This window comes from Setaria italica, chromosome II, assembly GCF_000263155.2.
Source record: "Setaria italica strain Yugu1 chromosome II, Setaria_italica_v2.0, whole genome shotgun sequence".
In the NCBI taxonomy this organism is placed as follows: Eukaryota; Viridiplantae; Streptophyta; class Magnoliopsida; order Poales; family Poaceae; genus Setaria; species Setaria italica.
The window spans coordinates 36,247,123-36,265,234 of NC_028451.1; the positions used below are offsets into that span (position 1 = coordinate 36,247,123).

At 45.5% G+C, this 18,112-nt stretch overlaps 5 protein-coding genes across 6 annotated transcripts in view; 2 read left to right on the forward strand and 3 right to left on the reverse strand.

The window, feature by feature from the left end:
* The first annotated feature begins 617 nt into the window (after window positions 1–617).
* Window positions 618–3,911, forward strand: LOC101785713 (ER membrane protein complex subunit 3). Its single transcript, XM_004957187.4, has 8 exons — window positions 618–961; window positions 1,173–1,266; window positions 1,517–1,636; window positions 1,729–1,777; window positions 2,361–2,460; window positions 2,557–2,618; window positions 2,734–2,795; window positions 3,494–3,911. The coding sequence occupies exons 1-8, from the start codon at window positions 798–800 to the stop codon at window positions 3,599–3,601; spliced, it is 759 nt and encodes a 252-aa protein (XP_004957244.1). The 5' UTR covers window positions 618–797; the 3' UTR covers window positions 3,602–3,911.
* An 85-nt stretch (window positions 3,912–3,996) lies between these two features.
* LOC101786118 (ervatamin-B) lies at window positions 3,997–5,591 on the reverse strand. Its single transcript, XM_004957188.2, has 4 exons — window positions 5,198–5,591; window positions 4,979–5,081; window positions 4,682–4,885; window positions 3,997–4,580 (listed from the first exon to the last, which is right to left on the reverse strand). The coding sequence occupies exons 1-4, from the start codon at window positions 5,546–5,548 to the stop codon at window positions 4,162–4,164; spliced, it is 1,077 nt and encodes a 358-aa protein (XP_004957245.1). The 5' UTR covers window positions 5,549–5,591; the 3' UTR covers window positions 3,997–4,161.
* Window positions 5,592–6,273: 682 nt separating this feature from the next.
* LOC101752510 lies at window positions 6,274–9,504 on the reverse strand. Its single transcript, XM_004957190.3, has 5 exons — window positions 9,347–9,504; window positions 8,017–8,250; window positions 7,605–7,753; window positions 7,010–7,146; window positions 6,274–6,723 (listed from the first exon to the last, which is right to left on the reverse strand). Exons 2-5 carry the CDS (start codon window positions 8,244–8,246, stop codon window positions 6,556–6,558), a joined length of 684 nt encoding a protein of 227 aa, XP_004957247.1. The 5' UTR covers window positions 8,247–8,250; window positions 9,347–9,504; the 3' UTR covers window positions 6,274–6,555.
* Window positions 9,505–9,802: 298 nt separating this feature from the next.
* On the forward strand, window positions 9,803–15,230 carry LOC101786520 (CAP-Gly domain-containing linker protein 1). 2 transcript variants are annotated; one of them, XM_004957189.3, is made up of 15 exons: window positions 9,808–10,195; window positions 10,751–10,878; window positions 10,965–11,036; window positions 11,110–11,223; window positions 11,884–11,952; window positions 12,039–12,095; window positions 12,654–12,707; window positions 12,782–12,844; window positions 12,957–13,019; window positions 13,295–13,459; window positions 13,564–13,719; window positions 14,213–14,293; window positions 14,382–14,443; window positions 14,560–14,651; window positions 14,815–15,230. In XM_004957189.3, exons 1-14 carry the CDS (start codon window positions 9,994–9,996, stop codon window positions 14,642–14,644), a joined length of 1,371 nt encoding a protein of 456 aa, XP_004957246.1. In that variant the 5' UTR covers window positions 9,808–9,993; the 3' UTR covers window positions 14,645–14,651; window positions 14,815–15,230. The 2 variants fall into 2 exon arrangements, 1 of the variants encoding a protein (XP_004957246.1); XR_214703.4 differs by lacking the exons at window positions 14,213–14,293; window positions 14,382–14,443 and having other exon boundaries at window positions 9,803–10,195.
* Window positions 15,231–15,519: 289 nt separating this feature from the next.
* Window positions 15,520–18,112, reverse strand: part of LOC101752923 (NAC domain-containing protein 100) — a 4,306-nt gene continuing 1,713 nt past the window's right edge. Inside the window, exons 2-3 of the mRNA XM_004957191.2 lie at window positions 16,688–16,968; window positions 15,520–16,542 (exon numbers count right to left, since the gene is read on the reverse strand). Of these exons, the coding sequence (XP_004957248.1) occupies window positions 15,907–16,542; window positions 16,688–16,968 (917 nt within the window). The 3' untranslated portion in view covers window positions 15,520–15,906. The remainder of the gene's footprint in view (window positions 16,543–16,687; window positions 16,969–18,112) is intronic.

Consider the following 18,112-nt stretch of genomic DNA (forward strand, 5'->3'; position numbering starts at 1 on the left):
ATAGCTGGTTCTCATTTCTAAATCATAGCATCGTCCCTGTCGAACTGATGTCGAGGAAACATCATTGCAATTTGCGAGGCTGTTGAGTGCTGACACGATTTCTGGAGCAAATATGAAACTTAACTAGCTACTCGAATGGAGCCTGCGCCCAGTTGTCTAGAGCCTAAAATTCAAGTAATATTTCAAGCTTTTTCCTTTTTCATTAAAAATCTTAGGATATACTAGTTTCTCCACCAATGCGCACTGACCTTACCAAAAGGTTGGAACATTTTTCGCAAAAAAGAAAACTTTTTTATGGATACACCATGGGCATATTGCACAATGGTTGCATTGTCGCAACTGACGTGTCTACCTAGTACCTACCAAAATTGAAGTACATCACCATAATAACATAAGAAAAATTCAAAACTTGTTTCAACGTCTCATGGCGTTGGGAAAAAAAAGGCAAAAAGGAGGTCCAACGTCTTATGGCGTATAGGGAAAAAAGAAAAATGGAAAATGAAAGGAAAAAGAGGGGAAAAAAAGGGTACTTTCGTCTGTGTAATGTGGCCGTATGGGCTGCTGAACTAGTGTAAAATGGGCCTGGGCTAATCTACAGTTGGAAAGAAAAAAAGTTATTCCGAATCGTACTCGACCCAATAAACCACCGTCACAAACTCGCCGTCGAATCGAAGAGCTCGTAGTCTTCTCCGCCTCGACCCACCGATCCGCATCCGTACGCAACCCGGCGAGCTCGCTACCGTCGGCTCCTCTCAGCTCGACGCCGCCGGCCGCCGCGCCCACCCTTCCGAGCGGCGATGGCGGAGGAGCTGGTGCTGGACACGGCGATTCGGGACTGGGTCCTGATCCCGCTCTCCGTGGTCATGGTCCTCATCGGCGTGCTCCGCTACTTCGTCTCCAAGCTCATGATGAGGTCGCCGGCGGCCTCCCCGTCCCCCGATCCCAAGCTCGTCAGGGAAGGGTACGTACTTTACTCGCCCTTCCTCCCCCAATTCCCTTCCGATCTGTTCCCCGGTTCGCTCGATCCAAGCGATCTAGATCCGGAAACGACATCCGGGGGCTTGATTTCTCGATTTGTATGTATCTGCGGGTGTGTTAGAGGATATGGGTTGTAGTTGCTGGCGTTCAGCTGTTGATTTACTAGCTGACGAGGGTTTTTTGCTTCACCGCAGGCAGGTGGTCATCAGGGCGAGGAACCTGAGGACAAATGCGCAGTTCATCCCGTCGAAGGCCTTCAAGGCACGCAAGAATTATTACACCAACGAGGTAATTCTGCTTGTAGCACCTGAATCGTCAACTGTTCACTAAGCCTAATTAAGGAAGGACCAGTAAAACGAATTCTGTTTAGTCGGAATACCGTGCCAAAGAGCAATAGGTATTGCAGTGGTAGTCACAAATTTGTAGAACTGGCACAGTGGGTGATGATGGTCCACTGTTATGATTTAAAATACTGGTTGAACAATTGCCACATGGTTTTTGTGTGTGTATTGCTGTGACAATATCTAGTGCTCTGTAGGAAAATGGATTACTTCATGTTCCAAAGGAAGATGCTCAGAAAGCTCAGGCAGCCATGTTTTCAGATCCGAACATGGCCATGGACATGATGAAGAAGAATCTGTCCATGATAGTTCCTCAGGTTCAGTGCTCTGCAAATTGAATTATGTGCATCATATTAATTGTGCTTTCTATACCATATTAACATGCTTTGTCTTATTTTTTTCCCTGCAGACACTTACATTTGCATGGGTGAACTTCTTCTTTTCTGGTTTTGTTGCAGGTATGTGTGTACTACTGTGATACCTGCTATTTTCATATGCCATTCCATGTTCATATTATATTTGTTACATGATGCTGTAAGAACATTGATAGTAACTGAAGTGTAGTGGTGCGTTTCCTAGTCTCTTCAAACCTATCGAGTATATGTTGTCTAATTAATGAAAAATTTCTTATGAGAGCGTCAGTAGATGTCAGAGATGCTGCCAAGCATGTTTGCCCATTTGGTACAACAATGTTCAGTAGATAATTTGACCCCTTCCACCAAGCTACCTTCTGAGTTATTACTTATTTTCGCTACTATAAAGTTGTTATACACAATCGGGTTCTCGGCCATGCATGTTTCAGCCTCTGCTGTCCTGTGATTGACAAACTTGGTCCAATAAAATTCTGAAGAAACATGCATGCTTTAAAACTTGAAACTTCTAATGGGTTTGACGTGGTTGGTGGATTCAGCGTACATGCGCTGATATATAGCCATGCGCTCTATGATTTTCTGTTCCTTTTGTCATCATGTATACAATACAGCATCATGTAGCTGGCTAGCTGCAGTCTTGGACTCACATGTCTTCCCAATTTTTTCACAGCAAAAATCCCCTTTCCACTGACTCAACGATTCAGGGGAATGTTGCAAAATGGGATTGACCTGAGTACTGTTGATGTCAGCTATGTTAGCAGCCGTTCATGGTATGCATAAAGTTATTATCTTATTTTCAAGGAATGATCTTGGTGATATGGCAACTACAGGGTCTAAAGTTCTCTAATGGTTTGCTGTTAATATAGGTACTTCCTAAATTTATTCGGCTTGAGAGGTCTCTTCAGTCTGATCCTTGGCGAAGAAAATGGTACGAGACACTGTTTAGTCCACTTCTAGTCCAATAAACAAAAACCTAGTAGTAATATTTGTGACCTGCCTTCTGTTTTTTTATGGAAGTTTTATGATTTTTGCATGACATGCAGCAACTGATGATGCACAAAAGATGATGCAAATGGGTGGTGGTTTTGGATTTAACCCAACAATGGTACTATGCTCTCTCTCTATTTTCTAATGCAATTTTTTATGCTTTTTTTATAGTGAATTTTTTATGCTTGTTTCCTGCTGATACATTTACACTTGCATGTCACATCATTGTATTCACATTCACATATATAAAGAATAAAAATAACGCTGCTTAGCATTTTAGTCGTTCACTTCTTTTTTTCAGTCCCGTGTTTAGTTCAACTGCCTTGTTGCTTCACGTAACATAGAAGCATGTAGCTTGGAGGAGCTTCTGTGAATGAATTTTTGAATGTTTTGGAAGTTGTAACAATATACAATTAAGGACAATCAAGAACCTCCTATGCACCATTTGCTTGGTATTTATTATTTGCTTGTATGCTACTGTAGAAGTTAGGTACTTTGTCAAGGATAATGTAAATCTGTATATGCTTTCCTCTTTCTCTGCTGTCAGATATATAATACTGCAAATGAATTCTATGGTTCCTATGCACAGATCCTGACATCATCTTTTTGCTATTTGAGATGGCTATTTTACAAACTCAGCAATGCACATCTCGTTTTATCTAGCCTTCACTGAGTTGTTGGTGTTCTGTTTCTGGTTTATTCGGAGCAAGTTTCTTGATAGTTACAAAATGTTTGTTTGTTTGTTTCGCAAGTACCTATATCCATATGCTTGTCAGCTTGTGTCAATAATTACTTTTCTTGATTGGCCATTTCCAGAGTTTGGGTGCAGAAAAGGACAGCTTGGATATCATCCAGCATGACTGGGCTCTACCAAAGATGGAGCGTCACGCTGAGGATGTCTTGAAGAAGCTGCTGAAGAAATGATGTGAACATCTAGGCTTCTGCAAAGCATCACTGCATCTTGCAATTTTTGTTGTAGCCTGTGGATTGACCAGAAGCTTTACATATTTCTAGTTGTGTTATTTATGATCATAACTGGCTACGATAATACCCTCAGAAACTGGAGACCTAGGTTCACGAGAACTTTGGTGTTTTGGTACCTAAGTAGAAAAGATGTAACTTTATAACTTGTTTCTCGAGAAGCTCCTTACTGTATGAGCGGTGTTTAGCAATCCTGTTGTGATTCTCCTGCTGATTGCAGGCAGGTTTTTCGTAAGTTGTTGTGAATGCTGCAGCTGCAATCTTATCGGTTGTTGCGATAAAACAACATCTTTTTTGTTCAAAAGCTGGCAAACGTCACGATTGTTTCTTACACGAGATGTTCAACTGCCAGGTTTTGGATATTTGTATTCTTACACTTGATCACCATGGTGGTATGGTCAATTGGCCATACGCATAGCATACATCAGCGCATCACTACCTAAACTATCCAGTTCCAGTAGCAAGCCAGAGCTCCGACGCTGTGCGCGCCAGCCAGAGCCGGCTCACATGAGCGGGTAGCTCGGGAGCAGCGCGATGCCGCAGAGGCCGTCCGCGACGCCGCCGGCTGCTTCGCGCTGCATGCGGATGTATCCGGCCTCGCCCCACTCGGGCCCCCACGAGTTCTTGACGATCCAGTACTTCTGCCCCGGCGTCCCGCCGCCGTCGCCGTCCGCGTCACCCTGCGTCTCGCCGTACCCGACCACCGTGACGCCGTGGTTCAGCTCGGCGGTGCAGGGCCCCGTGAACACCCCGCCGCCGTAGAGCTGCCACACGAAGCTGCCGGCATCCACGGCCACGGACACCGGCTGCGCCGCGACGGCGCGCAGGAGGTCCGGCTCGCTGCTGGCAGTCACGTTCTGGTACCCGGAGATGCTCACGGCGCTCTGGTTCAGCTTCGGCGTCTGGCAGTTGCCGTTCATCCCTGCGTGCAGAATCATCGTCCAAACGAACAAAAGCGTCAAGCCATACAATTCTCTTGGCGCAGCCAGATATATGGAAGGGCACGTGCCGACGCGCGTGCACCTTGGTAGGGGTAGTTCCTCTCGGTCGTGAGTCCACGGTTCTTCATGACGAACTCGAACGCCCAGCTCATGTACCCGCCGGCGCAGCCGACGGCCTCGGTGTCGCAGTCGACGAGCTCCTGCTCCGACAGGGACACCAGCTTCCCGTTCTTGATCTGGTTGATGCCTTCCATGGCCGCAACGGCGGAGAAAGCCCAGCAAGAACCTACGCAGAACACGCAAAATCTCATCAGAAAACAGGCGTCACATCCCATCATTCCACAGACGATCATTGTTCACTGATGCTATGTACACTCACCACAGTCCCCCTGGTTCTTCACCGGCGCCACGGCTCCTTTCTCCCGCCAATCCACACTCTTCGGAAGATCAGAATAATCTTCAGCCATCCCACTGTCAACCAGCTGCATCAGCACAAAAATCATCAGAAAACAGCTTCTCAGAAATTTCCAACCACCACAGTTCATGATCGCTGTTAATTAGTGAGCGTCTCATAATTTGACAGAAAGAGAATACAAACACTAGTCGTGGTGCTTGGCGCGGTGGTGTGCCCGGTCCTGCCGTGAGGTCCGAACCCCAGCACCTTGGCCCTGAACTCCTCGTTCGTCAGGTCAGCGAACTTGGTGTCAGCCAGCTTGTACCCGCCATTGCCCATGGAGTTGAACTGCTCGACCAGCTCGACGTTCCTCCGGTACACCTCGAGCCGCCTCCGCTTCTCGCCCGTGCTGCCGTACAGCCGGCCGTGCCTGCCCATCCACTGCTGGAACCTCTCCAGCATGGGGTCGTCGGCACACGCTGACGCTGGAGCCGCGCATACCCCCCCGACGACGACGACCAGCAGGGCAGGAAGAAGCAGGGACGGCCTCGCCATTGTTGGAGGCTTGGAGCTTGTTGGCCTGGGGACGGAGGACGGTCGTCTGCAACGGTGGTGCACGGAGGCGCAATGATGATGGTGAGAGTATATATAGTCAATTCGCGACAAGCTGGGGACAGTGTAAGAAGGTCGTTATGGACTGCCGTCCTCATGCCGTGCGCGTGATTTTGAGGATGATCTGATGCACAAGCATGCACCACCGCATGTGAACTGTGCTGCTGGAAAGAGCAATGGTGCACAAGGTTTTCGTTTGTGACGGCAAGTTGTATTGGCTTTGGCTATTCCAATTTTTCTCTCCCTTCACCTTGTTCCGTGAAGAATATATTCTGCATGCCTTTAACAGAAACTGTGATTTGCCATGAAGGGGAAAGGTAAGGGTATGTAGTTTTGAACCAATTGCCCAATCAGGCATCCGGTAAAGTACACCCGCTACATCTGAATCGCACTAGTGCACCAGTAATCCTACAGGTTGCAATACAGGATGTGCCCAAAGATGCTTCGATTTTTCCAAGCAATTTACCTTCAGTAGTCTGATAACCACTCATCACTCCCAATCACAGAGTGACTCTTTTACAGCACACAAAAGATTGTTTATATGCAGATTAGTGAACAAGCCGTCAGATATTGAGATAAAAAAACTGTCGGTTATTCTGAAAACAAAACCAGCAATTTCCGTTGCAAGCTGCAAATGTAGAAGCTGGCTGCCTACTGGGAGTGCTGTATACACTGAATTAACCCAGCAAACGGTGAATTGTATAAAAGCAGTTTCAAGGGACTTGCAAAAATAGGAGTGTTTCCACTAAAACAGCAGTTTCAGGGGACTTGCAAAAACAGGAATATTTCCACTTAAACAACAGTTTAAAGTTCTTGAAGTTGTCAAGATGCTACATGTACATGAATCATCCACTGGATTACCACTCGGCACCGGATTTTGCCTTTTGGAAATTACATCGCTACTTTATCCACGATGATGTAAAGCGCACAACAAGAGCAACAACTGTGCGCTAATGGCCAAGCCATGTTGAGGGTACCGGCTGAAACCTAGACTTCGCAGTTGATAGTGCATCATGGTAATCAGCCCCGCTGAAACAGTCACGGAAGTCAGTGAACAGCTTGTCATACACCCTCCATAGCACCTTATATGATCTGGAGTATGGAAATGGAAGGAAAAACTGCAAATGAAAGAAGAAGCACGTAAGCGATGCGCTACAAACATTGGCGCATGCAGGTCAACCTTAAGTAATCTATAGTATGCCTATTTGCTAGTACTAAAACATGAACATCACCATCCATCAGTGAAAATTTTGAAAAAAAAATCTGAACACTCTGAAGCCAGCAGATCATTTTGGTAATTTTAGAAATTTAGTGCATAACTAGTCCATTGTACCAGCATGTCAAAAGTGCTTCTTTTGTATGTGTTTAAAGAAGATGTAAACAAAAATGAGAATGATATCTTACTTCTCCTTCTCGTGCGAGGTGTTTTAACAGCAAGAATGTTTTCTGGTTTTCTTCCAAGCCGTCAATGACTGCAAGCCATATTTTCGAAGAAAGATCATGAGCCTTTTCTCCTGTTTTACCACAAGCAATGAACTGATCTGTACAGAGGAGAAATAGTAGGTTAATTCTTTGTCAGCATAAGCATGAGTATCAATGATCCTCAGAGAAATCACTATTCTTAACTCTGAACATGTATTCTAAGTACAGAAAATTCCATCGAGGCAGCTATCGAATAACTCAGCGAGCCTATATGACAGAGGAAGGGTCAAGACTGTTAAGTAATGTTCCTATGCTCCTCATAACCTAACACCTGCAGTTGCTAATGAGCTGTGGTATACATATAGTTCATGAACACCTCATTTGCTCTAGAACCCATCCACACTAACTTTAACTGGAGGATTAGCGGTTATACAGATACATTAGCTCTTCTTACGACGCCAGACAAATTCTATAAAAAATATTCCACTAGTCAACATGATCCATTGCAGCATATCACTTTGTCTGAAATTAGTTAAAAGTAACTTCATTCTTGGGGAAGTTGAACAGAAAACCTCACCAATGATGGTGCCATGAAGTATGCTGGAAGGAGGCATGGCAGGGCGCTCAAGTTGTTCTTTTAAGTAGAGATAAGTGTGACCAACAAGCTCATCAATCTCCCCACCAGATGGGACTAAGTTCTCACTGACATATAGTGCTTGGAATCTCCTAAAATGACCCAAGAAACTATTTTCATTTGATGTTCACAACACTAGAGCTAGATGATATCCAAAGAGAGCAACAACTTGCCAGTTCTGGTCTAGTGAGTTTGTATAGCAGAAGCCAGTTTTTATTTTTCCTTTATTCTTCTTAAAAGGAGAAGTGCAATGACTTCACTTCAAAGTCAAATTGCCTAAATTAAATGCAAAAGCCTAGAGAGAGAAGCATTTGCGGTGTTTTGAATGTTTGAACACCAACATTTCAGTACTCACCTCCTTGGGGAACCTCTGGGAATTGGCCCAGGCCAGCGTTTCTGGAGACCAGCAGATGGCCAGTTCCTTGCAATAGCAGTTTGCCACAAGCAATCTCCTTCAAATATGTTGGCCCACTGCTTGTTGACACATGCTATTTGCACCCACTCGGAGACTGGTAAACGAATGAATATTTCTACAATAAGATGCTCTGGGAGCCTACCAATTGGTCCATCACTTCTGTCTGTCATGGGACTGTCAAACAGAAAATGAAGGTTAAGCATACAAACTTTCATGTCTAGTTCAACACCAAGATATTATGAAAATTTTGCCTTCAACATCATTAAAATACTTGTCAGCAGTCAGTAATAACGCTGAAACGCCAAAGACATAAATGTACAAACTATGGAACAAGATGCCATCATCAGATAAGGAAACAAAAGTTTCACAGTTTTGAGCAAACTGACTACCTGTTTAGTCAATCAAAAATATTTTGCAACCAGTGGATGTAATGTATTCCCTTAGCAAAAGGGACCAGAAGGAAGGCTGCCTCCTACATCCCCCCTCCCCACCCCACCCCTCCACCAAAAAAAAAAGAAAAAGAAAAATCCTTACAGAAAGAAATGCATTGAACCTCTCCCATGTCAGAGGTATAGTGATTTTAACCTCTCTTTACTCATATTAGTGACCTAAAACAAAGTCCAAATGTCCATATTATTCGTTGAACATATGCCTGGGTAGTCCAAGAAGCAGTTCCCTTTGCAACTAAAACATATGGTGGTTGTGCAGTGTGCGCTACAGTCTAAAAATAAAAAACACCGCTATACTGATCAATACACTGAGAATGTTTGAGCATTACCACTACATCTTATGTAAATCTAGGAAAGCTAGAAATTGACCAAATTCGAGGAAATAAAATTCAGCACCGCATGCTACTAATTACACCCACACCAACAAATGAAAGACCCAGTACAACTACAAGAGATGGCCCCGAAAGCTATCGTAGTCACAAGTTCAAGAAGATATCGCATAAACACGCAAAAAACTTTAAAGATTGATCCCTATGACAAACTGGAAGAACATTAACTGAACCGCTGAACATGCACCTAACAGCTGCGCAGACCGAGCAGAGCTAACAAGCCAATCGACCAACTACAAATAACCACTGGAGTCTGGAAGCTTATCCTGGGCCCAAATCCACACAAGTGACCACTCAATCCGATCAAGGCTATCATTTCCAGTACGGTCCGGGGCGAGGAGCGCGTCGCTACGGGGATCAAACAACCACACATATCTAGAAAGCTGAACTGTAATCGAACACTGCCACAGGCTGCAAGAACTGAGCGGGTACCTGGAAGGAAGAAGAAGCGGCTTCCTGGAGCGCCACACCGGTCGGTGGGAGAGACGGCGTCGGCGAGGAACGGGCGGATGAGCGGAGGCCGCCGAGTCGGGTGGAGCCGTGGAGGAGGTGGAAAAGAGTTAAGTGCGGACATTGACGGCTCCTTTTTAGCTGCCGCCGCTGTCGTCTTCTCGTCTTCCTGTCCTGGGGGCGCGTACCGTCTCGTCGTCCGTCGTCATCAACCGTCACGCGGAACGCATGTGGTAGCGTTGGCCCGTTCCGGCCCATCTTCCGTGTGGGCCGTAGTGCACGGGCCACGGCCTAGACGACCAATTCGGATGGCCCCACCGAGCAGCAGTAACGCGTAACAGCACGACCGTCGCGGTGCACGGCCGGCCACCACGTGCCGCCCACCTCGTCGTCCCCTCTGCTGCGGCCAGCCAGGCAAGCCCAGGGCCGAGGCAGCCGCGCCCACGTGCGTCCTCTTGGACGGAGCAGCGGCCCGGGACGGGTAGCTCGGCCACGAGGAGGGGGCGACTAGTAAGAAGTAGGCGAGCGACCGGCACGCCGCCCTGTCCCTCACTCCATCCCTCCTCGCAGTAGTCTCCCACTACTCATCTCGGCGCCGAGGCGAGGAGCGCGCGTGGAATCTCGTGACGATGCGGATCACGAGGCGGCTCTTCCTGGCCGCCGCGGCGGCGGCGCTGCTGCTGCTCGTCGCGGGGCCGGCGGCGGCGCAGGACGCGGCGGTGGAGGGCGTGGCGCCGGCGGCGGAGGAGATCGCCGCGAACGCGAGGGCCAAGGAGGCGGCGGTGCTCACCGCCGAGCTGGGCAAGCTCCGAGCGAAGATCTCCGCGTTAGGTGCGTGCACGTTTACCTGATTCCGGTTCCGTTAATCCCTTCGCTGCTGCTGCTGCTGCTGCGTCGTTGGGGGTCTGCTGGGTTCGGTGGGGTTTAGTTGGCTCGCTAGGGTTTAGGTGGCGATTAGATATGTTGTGACGGAACGGGGCGATGCGAGATTGGGCGAGTTTAATGGGTGGAGCCGTGGAGGGATTTGGTGAGAACCCTATGGATTGGCTGCTGTTTCACTGGATTTACGTTTTAGCTTGAGGCAATTTCAAATGGTTTGACGAAGGCCAGTTTTATCTGGGAAATGTTTGTGTTGGAGCCTTGCAATTTAGAGCAAAAGCCTTCTCATGGTCCCCCTACATTTCCCCTTGCAAGTTAGAGCGCAGCAATGTTGCCCATACCAATTTCTGATGTTTTAGAAGGTACAATTTCAGCTTTAGTTTGAGAGTGAAGCGATTGAGTAAAATATGCTGTGTTGCAGAGTGCAAGTTGTACCCACTTCTAGTCATGACAAAATACTGCTTGATTCTTCCTGAAAAAACCAGCCTGATTGTTTTCATTCTGCAGAGTCGCGCATTGCAGACCAGACTCTGGAGTTGAAGACCAAGGATGATGCAATTGAAACGCTGGATATGATTATCAAGGAGAAGTCACAGGAGATAACTGCTATGCAGAATGAAGTAACTTCCCTCCAGGTGATTTAGCCCACAATGAATAAACTGTTGAAGCATTGCTTATACCTTATTGAAGTAGCTATATTCGTTTGCTGTTGCCTATACAGGCGAAGGGATCTTTAGCTGCAGAGGAGCAGGCAAGCAAGGCCAATGCACGGGCTGTTGAGCTTGAGAAGCAGGTAGTGGGCTGGCAGAATTCCATGAACTGTTAGTGTGACAGAAGATTGTGGTTTCTGATTTAACTTCTTCCAGATCGAGAAACTCAAGAAGGATATTACAGCACAAAAAGGCAAAAAGGCAGCTCTCGAGGCTAGGGTTGGCGATGCAGATAAGAAGGTGCAAGAGCTGAATACGAAGCTGGAGAAAGTAAGTGTGCAGCTGTGGTTGCGGAGTTGTCTTCTTTGCTACTACATTTCACTACTACTTTTCTTTACTAGACTAAAATTTGGATTGGTTTGCATTATTTAGTGGTCACGATGAATTTCCTATGGTTAAACAGCGAGTATGCTTTGTTTACTTGGCTTTCTGCTTTTCTTTTTCCTTGTGTTCAATTCCAGTGACTGGTAGATGTTTGAAATTTCCCTGTTTTTCTTCCCTGTCCTTATTAATTTAAGTGAATATGTAACTATATGACACAAGAGTCATGAAAATTTGAGGTTGAATATTCCTCTTATCACAAGCAATTTTAGTCACTAATAGAAGTTTGAATAGTTGTCAGAGTTCCATGGCATGACAGAGCGTGCCACGTATTATGCATTTTCTTATTTTTCGTAAGTATAGATGAGGCTCATGTCTTGTTGAGTTACAGTCTAGTTATAAAACCCCACAAAAAAGGAAGCTTGTGGTTAATGCCTATTGAGGCATAGGCTGGATTATCAGATCCTGTATGCTTTCTTCCTTTCTTTTCACCTTTATTACAGTTTCTGTGAAAATAGGGTTAGGCCCCTCAAAAAGAAAAGAAAAGGGATTTAGTTCATTTTTGTTACTTTGTGAGCACTTCCCTTACTTCTATACTTTTCTTAATAGCTCCAGAGGACGAGCGATGATCAAAAGCGCAGGATTCAGAAGACTGAACATGCTCTTAAAGTTGCCGAGGTTTGTAGGATTTGTGACTACTGTGATGCTTCGTTCCTATGTAGCATGTTTGCATTGTCTTCAACCTTTGTTCCTCATGTTTGTAGGAGGAGCTGATGAAGGTGCAGTTGGAAACAACAACAAAAGCAAAACAGCTAAAAGAGGTAAAATATATGTCTATTACTGCAGTTGCTACCCTATCAGGGTTTGTCAGGTTGATGTAAATTCATTGTAAATTTTTTTGTTAAACTATTTGCTTCACATCTTGGTGCAGTATATCAATGATTTGTTAACAACACAATTCAAATGCAACTTAGTATGTCACCCTGGCTGGTCTAATTGTAATGAAGTTGCACAGAATAGCATTCTCTTTTTGCTGGATCTTAGCACGTTCTAAATCTGATACCCTATATCAGTGCTTGTCAGGTTGATGTAACTAAAGTATAGAAGTTTGATAAACTATCTGCTTCACATCTTGGTGCTATATTTCAATGACCTTTCTAACAACACAATTCAACTTCAACTTAAGTTTCCAGTTGAACTGCTCTAATTGTGAGGAAGCTTGCACATTCTGGTACCTGGGCATGTAGTTGTTATCAGGAACTTCTTGTTCATTGAAAACTTCAAAATCGCTATGGTTTCCATGAGCACTTGAGCATGATACTCTTTGTTGTTTCATGCTTTGAACCTTACCCTTTTTTCTTGATTATTTTCTTTGGCAGGTTCATGGAGCCTGGTTGCCACCTTGGCTGGCAACACATGCAGCCCACTCTATGGTACAAGTGGACCTAAATACTATTCCTCCTCTTTGTTTACTTTCTCTCACCACATTCATTGTGTTACTATGCAGGAGGTGATGTCAAATCACTGGAACGAACACGGGAAACCTGCTGTCAATAGCTTATTGCAGAAGGTTATGTGTATCTTCCTAGGAATTATTCTTATTTAAGGATGAAATAGCTGACTTAAATTGATACTGTATCTATCCATTTGACATTTATACCTTGTGAAATAAACAACTGCAGGCATCAGAAAAATCAGCCCAGGCAAAGAAATGGGCTGAGCCCCATCTGGAAACTGCTAAGACGGTAATGTTCTGACATATTCCTGAAACTGTAGTTGCTGAAATATGTAAGAGCAGATGTATTTGAAGCCTTAAATGTGAATCATATATTCATGCGTCTGCAGCCAAATCCTGTTATGTATCATGTTGTGAATCTGTAATTGAAGGAATTTGTTGGTGCATAAAGTGTTAAAACTGCATTAGCTTGATATCATGTCATATTGTCTTGACGTTTCTAAGTTTTGCCCTTTGCCATGTCGATTCTTGTTTTTACTAACAATGACATCTCCCTTCTTGAAGAAATGGATGCCTGTTGCTAAAGAAAAAATGGTTAACTTGAAGAAAAATATGGAGCCTTATGTCCAAATGGTCTCAGAGAAATCAGTGGAGGTTTATCAAACATCAAGTGATTTTATCAGGCCTCATCTTGTAAATGCACATAAAGTTGCTGATCCCTACTTCCAGGTGTATTTCCAGCACTTACGAAGTCACGGTTCTATGCCATAGTTTTTCCACCAAGAAACCCTGCAAAATTATCGATATATAATCGTTCGGTCCTATATTTTCAGGAAGCCAAGAAATTATCAAAACCCTATATTGATCAAATTGCTACAGCTACTAAACCACATGTCGAGAAAATTGGAACTACTATGAAGCCTTATACTAAAAGAGCACGTCATGTATATGGACAATTTCGTGAGACAGCTGCTACATATCATCACCAGGTATTTGTTATTTCCTTTTTCCCTTATACCTTAGTCCAGATTTTTTGTTGTAGTTCTTATGTGTCTATGTTTATTCTTCTGAATTTTGGAAGTGTTGGCTGGATTTCTACCATAGTTTTAGTTGATCTTAACTCGTATGTTCTTTTATATCATCAGCACTATTTCATGTAACTTCTGCTGTATTTTCTCTGCTTAAAAAACCTTAATATTGAGGTTTTGTGTTTTTCCCCTCCTTTTGGTATGTGTGAAGACTAGTGAAATAAATTGGTTGCTGAGGTCTTTTATTACTTTCTTTTCTTTGACTAAATATCTCAAACTACTGCTAAATTGCAATATGCTTTCTCATTCAGTTGATGGATGAATGCCAAAAAATTAAATTAATATTTTTATTTATCCTAAACTGTTTTGGATGTAGTGCTACTGCTAGTATAATCAAATGCTTTTTTTAAGTTTTACAACCATAGATGAGAACCTCAGCCATTTTCCTCTCCAGGCTCAGGAAAGTATCTCGGATTACCTTCACCAACATGAATTTACAAAACAATTTGCAACAGAAGAGCTGGTGTGGTATCTGGTAGGAACCAATTGACCATCAGTTAAAACCTTTTTTTAACGGTAATTTACTTTTTCGAAGGGGCTTACTGTATTGTCTCTGTTTACAGGCTGCTGCTTTGCTGGTTATGCCCCTTTTTGTTTTGTACACACTCGTAACTGAAACATTCTGGTTCGTGTTTTCTTTTCTCAATGTTGAGATAGTTTTAGTTGCTTGTTATAATGGCATGGCTTTATATGAATTGACTTTATTTGCCACTTGATTTCAATCTTTTTATTTTCATGTAGTACCAAGAAGCTGAAGAAAACCCCACGGAGCAGTAATGCCAACCATGGTCATCGGAGACATAAGCGCCGGCATGCTGACAAATAGACAATAGGTAAACACTTCAGGCTTGTCTTTGGTGTGTCATATTGTAGTTGAAGAAGGTACAGCTATTTGTTCCTTCTAATACGTATCCATTTTCTTTGTTGGCTCAAAAATACTTCGATGTTGTGGCTTTCCTGGCATTTTGATGGAGTTTTTGACTTTGTACTGTGCAGATTGTGAAGTTTGACCATGTTACCTTTCACTGATGAGTTCGTTGTCAGGCATACACATAACACACTACATGGTGATCTGGGGCCATCGCTGAACCTTGATGTGTATGTAAGAGTTACAATACACACAAGCACTGTGTTTCTGCCCAATTGCGTGGGCAGAGTTGTAGTTGCCGTTTGTATTTCATCAGAGTAGGGACTGCGAGCTTAAATCTATGGGTGTTCATTTCATTGCATTGGTTATTTGTTTTAGCCATGTGGCATGTGTTTGAGCTTGTGCAAGTCCGCCAAGTCGTGATTTGTTATGCCGCACATTTGTTGATAGTTTGTAGTAGCTTCCACTGCCAGTGAACGCATGTTTTCGACATCTAAACTTAAGGTACTCCGTGAACCTTCATAATTCAGACCAGTTTTCCGTACACCCCTAGTTTACCTCAGCCTCTGTTTGATGTTTCTCCAAATCGAGGCCATGTCCGGTTGCTCGAGCGAATCACGGCAGGCGGCCACCTCTGCTGTCTTCTCTTCGTCGAAGAGGAAACTTGACTGCATTTGGTCGGTTTCATGACGACCATTACCGGAACGACAAATCACGTAACCCAGCTCAGAGTTCCAATGTTAGGTTTGAAGAAACCTCTGCTCAAAGTTCCAAATTCCAATGTTAGGTTTGAAGAAACATGCACATTGATCTACAGGAACCACGATCATATATATGGCCTTGGTACCACTCAGAGTTCCAATGTTAGGTTTGAAGAAACATGCACAATGATCAGGAACAGATCGCCCAATCTCTTATCTAGAGCCCTATATGAGCTCGGTATCAAGCCTGTTTTTGGTGCACATGTTATCAGCGTCAGGCAACCTATCCTCCGGTTTCTACAAGCCAAGACAACAAACTAATCCCTAGACAGATAAACATCGTTATAGGCTTACAGCACAACAAAACCAAGAAAAGAGAGAGGACTTCAGCTACAGATACAACAAGAAACTAGACTAAGACACCTCAAACCTTGTCCCCCTACGTGCATGACACGACCAACAACTTTGGTTGCCACTTTGGCACTGCAAGCGGCACACTGTGAGTGTGATCCACAGCTACTACACCTGGTACCCGGCAGGCCAGTACCTCTCCACCAGCTGCTCCACGTCCAAGCTCTGGTACCGCGCCCCGGCCGCGTCCGCGCCGAACCCTCCGTCTCCTCCGGGCGCGATCACGCACCCGCCGAGCCCCACCGGCGCCATCTGCTGCTGGTGATCACCCGCCATCACCTGGTGGTTTCCTGCGGCACCGCTCGGCGCCCCCTGCTGGCTCATCGCCATCGACATCGACATCGCGTGGAGCGCCGCCGGCGGAGGCGGCGGCGACGGCATGGCCGGCGGGGCGCCGAGGTTGAGGCTGAGGCCGCCGGAGAGCGTGAACGGTGGCGCCACGGCGGCGGCAGCGGCGGGGTTCATGTACGCCGCCGCCGCCGTCCCGGGGTGCGGCTGGATGTGCGGGTGCAGCCCCGGCGTGCCGCGGGCGAAGCGCGCGAGCTCGGCGAGGTCGGCCGGGGTCATGTAGGGGTGGTGGTGGTGCCCGCGCGCGAAGGGGTCGTGCTGGAGCAGCGTGGGCAGGAGGGGCGGCACCATGTCCAGCGTGTACGGGTGGTGGTGCGGCCGCGAGTGCGCGTTGTTGGACGGGTATTTCTTGGCGCCCGCGCTCTTGGCGAAGACCCGGCACACCACCCACTCGTCCTGTCTCATACAAATATGATCACAAACATTTTAATTTCTCTACACGTACGACGATCATATAATTTTTCACTGAATCTAATTTTGCGAAATATGCATATGCTGTAAAAATTTTAAATTTATATAGATGTATGTGCACTGCATATACCTTGTTAGATTTGGGGGCTGATTTGGAGTGCAGGCGATACTCGTGCATGACCCAGTTGGTCTTCTCGCCCCGAGGAGCTCTTCCTTTGTAGAACACCAGGGTTTTCTTCATCCCTACTAGCTCTGGCGTGGCTGGTAGTTGCCCGGTGTAGATTTCCTTATCCTTTCCCGTTGTCTTCCAATAGCCAGCATTAGTTGCACGGTTCGTCCGCACACCCGTTGGGTACTTTCTGTCCCTCAGGCTGAAGAAATACCACTCCTTTTCTCCGAGTTTCGCTTTTTCTGGCATCGAATGGTAGAGATTCACAAATTGTTAGTGATTCCATCTTAACTATATATGCAAACTGTCTCAAGCTAACTCTACATGATTTGAGAACAACGATGCAAAAAAAAAAAGTGCCTGCTCGAGAGTTGGTTCCGTATGTGATGAGTCATGAGACCCGTGACCACTAATTTTTGTAAACTGTTATGTATATACATATATATTTCCCATCAGAATTCTATTTAAGAAAGCAGTTAAAGTTGCAGAACTTGTTCCAGAGCAGTTCTCGCTCTGTCGGATGACCAAGAAAGCACATGCACCACCAAAACAATATGAAATTTTTGCGATCACAGTACAGAGAGTAATATCATGGCACCAACTTGTTTTCTCGCCATTATCTTCTGGATTTAACTTTCCTGAAGGAATATTTATGAGTATTTTGTTCTTCCTAATAACACGTATATAGGCGTGTAGATCTCCCCGTCTCAGAAGAATACGCTCCCTCCTCGCAAAAGATTGTCATTTTGGGTGGATGCAATCAACCCGTTTAGAAAAACTTTGGCCATTAATATCATGAAAAACAATTTATACAATTTCGCTACATTTGCATATATATAGTTTTACTGCTAATTAGTGGCCAACTGGCCATAATGGTGCGTTGCTGACGTGTCAATCTCTAAAACAACACCATTGTGACCGGAGGGAGTGCATGTTAACAACCAAAAGATGACTTCTATTAAGGCCCTGTTTGGGAAGGGCGTGTTAAAATTTAACAGGGTGTTAAACTTTAACACCCTCAAATAAAGGTGTTAAACTTTAGTATCTTGAGGTGTTTGGATGATCTGTTAAAATTTAACACCTTAGGTTGTAATTGACAACTTTACCCCTCATTACTCCTCTCAATGGCAGCCAAATACCCCTTCTTCCTTCTTCTCCTTCCTCCTCCTTCCTTCTTCCTCCTTTCCTGTGCCTGGCGCCTCCGGCCCCACCCCTGCTCGGTCCACGCCGTGCCCGGCGCCAGCGTCGGCGTCGGTGCTGCCGGCCGCCCCGTCGGCCCTTCCCCTGCGCCTGCCGCCTCCGGCCCCGCCCCGCCGCCGGCGTCCCCTACCGCGGCGCTAGCGGCCGCGCCCGCCCGAGCCCCCAACGCCTCCACCGCGCCAGCCC

Excerpts from the sequence above, each read along its gene's own strand:
- LOC101786118 (XM_004957188.2), bottom strand. The coding sequence starts at position 5,548 with ATGGCGAGGCCGTCCCTGCTTCTTCCTGCCCTGCTGGTCGTCGTCGTC. Across the intron at positions 5,082-5,197 it reads CGCCAAGCACCACGACTAGT|CTGGTTGACAGTGGGATGGC; the intron begins GTTTGTATTCTC and ends GTGCTGATGCAG. Across the intron at positions 4,886-4,978 it reads GAAGAACCAGGGGGACTGTG|GTTCTTGCTGGGCTTTCTCC; the intron begins GTGAGTGTACAT and ends TGTTCTGCGTAG.
- LOC101785713 (XM_004957187.4), top strand. The coding sequence starts at position 798 with ATGGCGGAGGAGCTGGTGCTGGACACGGCGATTCGGGACTGGGTCCTG. Across the intron at positions 1,267-1,516 it reads AGAATTATTACACCAACGAG|GAAAATGGATTACTTCATGT; the intron begins GTAATTCTGCTT and ends AGTGCTCTGTAG. Across the intron at positions 2,796-3,493 it reads TTGGATTTAACCCAACAATG|AGTTTGGGTGCAGAAAAGGA; the intron begins GTACTATGCTCT and ends GGCCATTTCCAG.
- LOC101786520 (XM_004957189.3), top strand. The coding sequence starts at position 9,994 with ATGCGGATCACGAGGCGGCTCTTCCTGGCCGCCGCGGCGGCGGCGCTG. Across the intron at positions 14,294-14,381 it reads AAGAGCTGGTGTGGTATCTG|GCTGCTGCTTTGCTGGTTAT; the intron begins GTAGGAACCAAT and ends CTCTGTTTACAG. Across the intron at positions 14,444-14,559 it reads CTCGTAACTGAAACATTCTG|TACCAAGAAGCTGAAGAAAA; the intron begins GTTCGTGTTTTC and ends ATTTTCATGTAG.
- LOC101752510 (XM_004957190.3), bottom strand. The coding sequence starts at position 8,246 with ATGACAGACAGAAGTGATGGACCAATTGGTAGGCTCCCAGAGCATCTT. Across the intron at positions 7,754-8,016 it reads CCCAGAGGTTCCCCAAGGAG|GAGATTCCAAGCACTATATG; the intron begins GTGAGTACTGAA and ends GGGTCATTTTAG. Across the intron at positions 6,724-7,009 it reads ACCTCGCACGAGAAGGAGAA|TTTTTCCTTCCATTTCCATA; the intron begins GTAAGATATCAT and ends TTTCATTTGCAG.